Genomic DNA, 9154 nt, shown 5'->3' with positions numbered 1-9154 from the left:
TTTAGCCTATGGGATCATTTTTAAAGCCTAAGTATAACTAAATCAGTTTAGAAAAAAATTCTTCAAAAAATTAAGAAATAACAACTTGCTAAAATTAAACTATCACAAACATTTTTCATAAATTCTATATGTCAAAAAAAAGCAGTATTTAGTTATCAATAACGTTAATAATGTAGTTATTTCTCATAATATTATAACATAAATTAATAAAAAAAATTAAATATCATTAAATAATTTTGGCATAAATTTCAATTAAAAATGCAAAACGTTTTCTTTTTATTTTACAATAATTCCAAAACTTTAATTCATTTATTAGATATTACTTTTATAATGTAAATAAATCTATATATTCTAAAATAAAAAAATCCAACCAATGAACTACTCTCAGTTTTGTTTTATACATTAATAAACTTATTGAAAACAGTTTTGTCCTAAAAACGTATTAAATTCGAATAATGGTTAAGGCTAGCTACCTTCTATTCGTCGTTTATTTTGTCTGTTTTGTTAAAGGAAGTCACAAATCAAAAGGTAAGACTTTAATAACCACTCACTACTGTTTTTAATTAATTAAGTAAAAATATTTTTTTTGTAGTTCCTAAATCACTAGTAATTTTTTTTAAGTTAACTTAATTCAGACTGTTTAAAGTTAAAATAAGTAAAAGTTAAGTTTTCAGTTATTTCAAACTAGAAGATTTTTTTTTAAAGCTTCATTAAGCTCGCTCTTTTTATTTTTTGACAGCTTTATAATTTCTTTTAGCAAGTTTGTAAATTATGTAACAATAAATTTTAAAAACGTTTATTTAAATATGTGTAGAAGGTATTTAACATAACCTTTCTATCTAAAATAATACTTTATCTAATAAATTATTTGAAATTTACAAAACAAAATAAATTACTTCAAAACCATGCTTAAATTTTTCAAAAACCCACAACAATAGTACTTCTATCTTATTTGAGCTACAACTGAAGTACTAATAAAACAGTAAAAAAAACTGTAACTTTTAAAACTATGTAGTAAAGCAACAAAAATTTTCTTACTTTTGGTATAAAATTAAATGTTAAAAAAGTTCATCATTATCTATACGGAGCTGCCATCAATAATAATTTTAACTAAATACCTCATACAATCATATTAAGAAAAAAATTAATTTAAAAAACTTAAGTAAAAACAATTTTTCTTTAATAAAAATATTATTTAGACTTTAAGAAACATAAACATTTTTTTATTATTTACTTATACGAATTTAAATGATACCTTGTGACATTTACTCGTATCTACAAGTTCACTGTATTTAAAAAAAAATTTAATTACCAGTCGACGACTCTATCGTAGCTTGGACTTCTTTCAATGAAGAAAATGAAACTGCAAGTGTAAAGTCTATCGAAGCAAACAGGCTGACAGTTCAGTATAGGGAAGGTAATTCTGAAAATGTTGCCATGAAGACTGTTTTCAAATCAGACCGATCTCCATCTCGTTATTGGGATATAACATCAGACTTTAAAGAAAAAAAAATATTTGTCGCTGACTTCAAACAGTTAAATAGTTTTATACTATTTTTTTTATTTAACTGTCTTAAAAACTTTATACATCAATACCGTTTTCGCTTAACAACTTTTTAAGTGCAAACTTATATTTTTTTAATTTTTCAATATATAATTTACCATAGACTTTTATAAAAAGAATTTGTAATTTTTTAAATAGTAAAGTATGCATTACCTTTTAATACAATTAAGAAATTAAATTTAATAACTCAGATTTGTAAATTTGTTGATGGTTTACCTCTATTGTTAATACGTTTTAAAAAACTTATGTTCCAGTTAAAATAACTAATTATACTTATTAATAGCGGCTTAATTTATTTTCAGAGATTCTTACATAGGAGTCCACGATTTAACAACTAATACAACGACAACTCATTTCGAAGGTGAAGTTGGAGGTTTAGAAGCTTTTGCTTTTGATTGGATAACAAGAAATTTATTCTGGGCTGACTTATACAAACAATGGATTATGGTTGGCTACTTTTTTTTTTTTTACTTTACAACTAATTTTGAAAATTGAAAAAGTTTTAGAACTTAGCTTCGTTACCCATACAGAACAGTAGCAAACCTTTAATATTTTTAAAATCTATTATAATTGCACAAGTTAATAACCTACATTTATGATTCAAAAATAAATCATCAAAAAAAATGCAGTAGCAAGTTCTAGAAAGTTTTGCAAACTGAAAATATTGTTTCCATTAGCTTAACCATGTTCTTATTTTTCAACATTTTTGAGTTGTGTTGGCTAAAATTTTTGTTGTAGCTAATATTAGTCCTAAAAACAGCAATTTTTTTATGCAAACAAAATTTACTAATTTTTGTTTTGAAAACAGTCGTGTTAAAAAGACAACTAAATTTGTTATTGTTTTTTTTTAATCTTAAATGATTAAATCTATTTGTTCATTGTATACTTTTTTACAGGTTAGTAACTTAAACTTTACCTACTCTACTCTAATATACAAAACAGAAGATGAACCCTATGCTTTATGCTTGCATGCTAGAAAAAGGTTACAGCCGTTTAAGTTAAACAATTAACAAAAACGTTTTTTTGTCCCTCCTAACACAACTTTTTTTTTTTTTGCAATTTTTTTTTACAAATTAAATTTTATACCTAAATTTTAAGTAAAACACAAATAATTTTTTTATAGCAGCTATATACTACAATATAACATTCAGAATCCTATTTTTGGCTTTGTTCAAAGACTATGATGATAAAATAGTCAGAATGGATATGTCAGGAAACAATGAAAAAGTTTTGTTCAGCTATCCTGAAGTTTCAAACGTTGAAGGAATGACTGTTGACTACTTTGATCAAAAGTAACATCAGTTAAAAATAAGATTTGCCAAAACATAAATTATTTTTTTAATTAATGAAAGTTTTTTAAACTTGCAAAATTTGTTTAGTTGTAGGTATATTTATCATTACAATTTTTATTGTTTCTTAGCGTTGTAAGATATAATAATAATAAAATTCTGTTCACCAAAAATGTTTACCTAGTTATTGAATTAAAAATAATATAAACCATTAAAAACATTAACAAAAACAACTAAATTAATAACTTTTTTAAATGCATGAAGATGTATTTTATAAAAGACTAATGAAATAAGATTAAGTTCTATTTCGGTAAAATTTTGGCGTTTTGATTATTGAATTGTGGCATACTTATGTACTCCTTCGATATTTTCAACTTAAAACTTGCAAAAAATAAATCGTTTGGTAGTAATTTTTTGGAATTTACTCGCAAAGTTCTATAACTTTCCAAATACATATTTAAAAAAAGGAATCTTTAAAAAAATTTATATATATTTTACTATTTAGGTTTATCAAGTGATGTTTATTAAACTGTAGGTTATACTGGACAAATTTTTCTCCGTATGAAGGTAGTAAGATAATGAGTTCAAACTTTGATGGAACGTACAAAAAGACGCATTTCCACCAAAGAACAAGTTTGTTTTATGGAGTTGCGACTTATCTTGTAAGTTAGATTGAGTTTGATAAGGTGTTTGTAGATAATTAATTTTTGTTTTTAGTTAAAGCGGTTTTTTGTGAAGATTTTCAACCTTAATATAAAAGCCAGAGAATTTTAAAATAAGAAGATTTATGAAATAAACTTGTTACTAACATCATTAATACTACATTTTATATCCTTACTAATTTAAATTTAAAAGAAACAAATTAACGATTGTTAACCTTATTAAAGTATACTTTATAAAAAGACTAAATGCACAAACTTACCAACAACGACATTATTATTTAGTTTAAGCTTTAAATTTTAGATTATTATTTTGAGGCCTTTTTTAAAGTGTAAGTAATTTATTGTTAAATGTCATTAAATATCAACAAAACTTGTATGTGATACGTTTTATCAAAAAGTTTTTACAACTAGTTTTATTATTTTATTAAAAAAAGCTAAAAATAAAATGATAACTTACATCTTCTACGATAGTTTTACACTATCATTTGTGGATGTAATAAACGGTTATGGCTCATTCAACCTTAAAATTACTTTTAATATTTTATAAGTTATTTAGCACTATAAATAGTTATCGAAACACCGTTTTTATTCAAGTTTCAAAGTTGACATAGCCAAGCCACCAATAAGTTAACACACAGAACCAATATTTATTTAGCATTGTATATAACATTGTATTTAACCACTTTACATATTAAATGATTTTTATAGTAGTGAGCAACTTAAATATTAGTAAGTAGCAATCTAAATTTTATAAACGACATATGTAACTAAAGAAAAAAGTGTGAAAAGAAACGTTTAAAAGTCGTAGAATGGTTTGTAAATAGTATATTGAAAAACTTAAAAGATTCTAATGTAATCCATAAACATGATTATTGATATTTTGGTACTTTAGTAGTTTTTTTTTTAAACGCAAACAATAAACATTTTAAAAACTTTATCTGTTTTAGAACTTAAAAAAATATCTGCATTATACCTCTCAAATTTACTCTGCTTTTAATTTTTTTCTAATAATATTTTTTTATTAAGCTTTAGTTAATAACTCTTTGCTATATTATAAACAACAAAAGTTTTTAAATTAACAAAATATTTAATAAAACTTCTATTCGATTTTATTTACGAAAAGATTTCTTTATTTTTAAAGCCATTATTTTAAAAAATGTATTTTTCTTAATCCTTGCCTTTTAATTCGTGTATTTGATCCCAAAGTTTTATTTTGTAAAATAAAATAAGAAATGAATATATAAAACACAAAAAGAAGCTTTTAGATTTATTGTTTTACGTCTTTTTAAAAAAGTTATGATTATCAGAAAATATTTATAAAGTATGTTATATGATAAACTTAAGCAGTTTGTTTTAGTTACACAATATAATTATCATTTAGAAATTAAAAACATTTTTATAACATAGATTTAACCAACTGAATTTAATTTCAAAATATTTGATGTAAACTTTAGTACCACATATAGATCAGTTTCATACTATACAGTTCATCGTTTTTAGTAAAAAAGCTTTATAGAGCTTATGTAAAGTATTTCATTTCGTTTTTTTTTTTAATGAAATGAAACGATAGGCATATTTTATTTAAGTCTTTTTTTACAACCTTTTCAGTTTTGCAAAATGAACAACATCGCCAGGCTGCAAATAAAATTTCTTATACATAAACAATTAGTTTATTTTTGTTGCTTTTCAGAGCGTTAAAAATATCTTATTTAAAAAATATTTCTTTTGGTTTACAAATTCCTTTATAAAGTAAATATCTCTTTAATCATTTTTTTTTTTGTAAATTCTACTGTAAGTGTAAATTGGTTTACAAATTCAAAAGTTTAAGTTTTTTATTTGGTTATAGATTAATATATTTATAACTTAATTAATAATTATTTACTTAATTTGTTATTGATTTAAAGATAACTGAGAAACTGTATAAAACTACTTAGTTCAAAAAGTTGTTGTCCTAAACATTGACAAAGCCTTAAAAAAAATAGAAATTTATATTAAAAATTTCTTCATACATGCTTAAAATTTCTTATAAGTTTCTTTTCTCCAGAAGCTCTTAATGATTTATACAAAAAAAACTTAATGATAATTGTAAACTACCAGATAGGTCTTAATTTTTTTTTGCTGCTTTAGTTTAGCCGAGCAATTTTAACAAGTCTATAGTTTTAGTTTTTGTCGTGAAATTCATCTTACCTACTAAGACTTATCGTTGTTCGTAACAGAACTACATTTATGTTGTGGATGTGAGAAAACGAGTGAGCGGTTCAGGCGACGACGAATATTACTTGTGGTGGGCTTCCAAAAATAACAGGTACGACTATGGAAAGTACAGGTTAAAAGAAAAGTCGAATAGTGTGACTGTTTACGGGTGGACTGAAAATTATAATTTTCAGACAAGTTAGTTTTATTTTCATCTTTCATGTAAGTATTGAAAAAAGCTTTCATTAAATATGATGACCAAAAGTAATAAACCAACAAATAAAAATAATAGTACTTAAAGTAATAAAATAGTAACCATGAAGTTTTCGCAATTATTTTTACTTTTTTGTCACGTTTGTTTAAAGGTAAACGGTTAAAATAAAGGATGTACTGTACGCATGTGTACTAAGTATGTTTGTGATTTTAGGTTGAATATAACTTAAATTTGTACTAATTTTTGTTTTTAAAAGTTCTACGGTTAACCTCAATCTACACATCTTTTTAGCTTAAAAGTTTCTTCCAACTACAGTAAAATTTTAAATAAAATTTTGATTTTTGTACACTCTATTAATTTCAATGATAAGTTGCTTGATAAACCGATTCATTTTGAAATAATTTTACTAGTATTTTTTAAAAAGTTTTAACGCCCAAAATTATTCTAGAGATTAGTGACATGTTCAGGAACCTTAAATTTTATTTTTACTAACAAATAAATACACCAATTTTTAATTAAGAAACAAATTACCAAAGTCTTAGTTATTTTACTAACCAATACCTATATTATACCAGTATTGCAACGTATAAATACTTAAAATATTTTATTTTGATTTATTAATGAAAAGACATTTTATTTTAATTTATTACAATACTTCGTGTTATTTTTTTTATCAAAGTAAAACTCAAGCTGTACATTGTTGATGATACATTAGTAAGAGGGATAAATCACAAAATCTCTACTATTCACAATAGTTGCCATTGAAATCCATAAGAATTCACAAAATTAATCGATCATGATATTTTAAGAAAAAACTATAAACTTTTATAAAGTATTCCACACTCAGAATTCTATATTTCTGGCACCCTTGCTCTACTGCACACTATAAGTATTTAGAATTAACGATCTTAGAAGTAACTATGATAAAACTGTTTGTTTTTGTAAACTAAAATGTATTACATACTTATGTTAGTTGTTAAAAGCAGCTACAGTAAAGCTCATCTATAAAAGGTATCTTAGAAAATCTTAAATACAATATCAATTCTATTTTTAAATTTTATTTTCTTTTGTTATATATCAAGTTGCTGAATTAACAAATATTCTATAGCACAACTTTTGAAACAGAAATGAAAAAGATTCCATAAATAGCTCTAATGTATATTGTGTTTTGTTTTATGTAACACCATATTTCTATTCCATATTAGGTTTTTTAGTTATAGTTATCTTTGCGTTAAAAGTAATTCTTAACAAATGTTTCCATAAATGTTTTTATTTTTTTGAAAAATAAATAGTAATTCAATTTATTCTACAGCCTTATTTAGTCCAAGTTTTTTAAATTGTTGCCAAACAGCACATTCTTATCAACCATCATTAATTTTTTGTTTTTTTTGAAATTTCTACGAGCACTTTACATATAAAGTTTATAAAATTAAATCAAGTTTTTCCTAAAAATTATTCTAACAATCTATACTACAAGAATAAAGTAAGTTAAGTTAGTTAATTTATTTTATAATGACTAATAGTCACTGACTATGTTTCATGCAAAGTCGGCTTCACGTGGTGTGCTAACATAGTTTGGTGCAAAAATTTAATTACAGAGCACAAAACAAAGACAACACTCAGTAAATATGGCAATATTAAACAATAGAAATAGAATAAAAATCTAATTTAAAAGCTTGATGAAATAATAAGAATAAACTAACAAAAAAAGTTATTTGCATTCCTTTTTTTTTTCTCAGATCTCCTAAAAAATTCTTTTCTCCTTTAATCAGACTTGAGTAAAGAGCGAGCACCAACTTTCGCTATTCAGTTAGTTTTTCCCACTTACTAGCTTCAACACATAAGCTCTACAGGTGGAACTTACAAACATTTTTGTAACGTATTTTTCGCCAACTGATTTTGGATTTGCCAGTTAAAAATCACTGCACAGCAAAACCTTTAGAGATAAAAAAATAAGTGAAACTTAGGCTTTAAGTTTGCAGTAGTCATATTTGTAAACGAGTGTAAATTTGAGGAACAAAATTTAACATTTTAACATTGTTATTGTTGGCAGTTAAACAGCCTGAAAGTATATTTTTATATTACTTTAAAACACAACATTTAACATTATTTTTGTTACATAGGAAAGGACATAGGAAGCTGCAGCACATCTCCACCATGTGACCACCTGTGTTTGCCGATGGAAGGTGAAAAGAGAAAGTGCGTTTGTTCAACCGGGTACAAGCTAGTAGGAGAAACACAGTGTAAAAAAGTATAAACTTACAAACGACAATAAACGATAACATTTTCAAACTATTTGCCTGATAAATTCTTTAAAGTAGGCAACAATGTTTTCTAAGTATTAGAAGTATGTTAAATGCTAAAAATGTATAATCAGTTTTTTTTCTTACTTGACATTGAAAATAGTTTGTTTAGTTTTTTTTTTTAATTCGCACTCCATGAATTAAATTACATATACTATGGCAAAATAGTTTGTTTTTCTAAAATAAATAGCAATATGCACTTCTTTTATTGCATTTCATTAAAAAGTAGATAAAAAAAATATTGTAGACTTTGTTTATTTAACTGAAAAAATTGTTTTACATAACTCATAAAACAAATTTTTAACATCAGTTCTGCAAATAAAAAGAAATTATAATAAAAACTTTGTTCTTAAAATCATGTTAAAAATAACGTTAAAATCTTTTTTCAGGATTTAAACTACAAAAATTTTACTAAAAAGAAAAAATAGTTTTGTCGACTAATTTAGTTGTTTTAGGTAACAGTAAAGGGTATTCACATAGCATTTTATTTATGATTAGCTTCGTAATATACTATCAAAAAGTCTTTAATTCTTTTTTTTATCCTTCCTTTAAAATTTTTGCATTATTTTTTACAACTAATATCAAATGTTTAATTCTACGCTATCAAAAAAGCTTAAAAATTGTTTTAAGTTTAACTAAGAAAGTTTGTAAAAAGGTATAAGTTTCAGAAAAGCAAACACCGTAATAAATATTTTTTTTATTAAGATCTAATAAAAAAATAACTATATCAATAACTTTAAAACACTAGATAAAATATTACTAAGTGAATTTAAAATTTAGAAAGTATTGAAATTAACATTATTTTATTAAGTAAATGAACACTTAAACTACAGACAACAATAAATATAAACAAAGCAATACTACTGCTTTACAGAAAATTAATTAAAGAAAATTTGTAAAAAAATGTATAACTATTTGAAAATATAAAT

The 9154-nt window shown here is 23.8% G+C and overlaps 1 protein-coding gene across 1 annotated transcript; it reads left to right on the top strand.

Moving 5' to 3' along the window:
- The first annotated feature begins 387 nt into the window (after window positions 1-387).
- LOC145842643 (low-density lipoprotein receptor-related protein 1B-like) lies at window positions 388-8235 on the top strand. The gene is made up of 8 exons (XM_082950115.1): window positions 388-528; window positions 1316-1535; window positions 1867-2011; window positions 2461-2546; window positions 2716-2856; window positions 3389-3515; window positions 5732-5906; window positions 8046-8235. The coding sequence occupies exons 1-8, from the start codon at window positions 456-458 to the stop codon at window positions 8177-8179; spliced, it is 1101 nt and encodes a 366-aa protein (XP_082806241.1). The 5' UTR covers window positions 388-455; the 3' UTR covers window positions 8180-8235.
- Window positions 8236-9154: the final 919 nt, after the last annotated feature.

This window comes from Thalia democratica, chromosome 8 (assembly GCF_965202585.1).
Source record: "Thalia democratica chromosome 8, ktThaDemo2.hap1.1, whole genome shotgun sequence".
NCBI classification, from domain to species: Eukaryota; Metazoa; Chordata; class Thaliacea; order Salpida; family Salpidae; genus Thalia; species Thalia democratica.
The sequence above is the reverse complement of the archived record's forward strand: the minus strand, read 5'-3'. Positions and strand labels throughout refer to the sequence as shown.

What these genes read in the sequence shown, in the direction of transcription:
- LOC145842643 (XM_082950115.1), top strand. Translation starts at nt 456, where the DNA reads ATGGTTAAGGCTAGCTACCTTCTATTCGTCGTTTATTTTGTCTGTTTT. An exon ending in AGGAAGTCACAAATCAAAAG is followed by an intron (nt 529 to 1,315) that starts GTAAGACTTTAA and finishes TTTAATTACCAG; the next exon opens with TCGACGACTCTATCGTAGCT. An exon ending in AAATTATAATTTTCAGACAA is followed by an intron (nt 5,907 to 8,045) that starts GTTAGTTTTATT and finishes TTTGTTACATAG; the next exon opens with GAAAGGACATAGGAAGCTGC.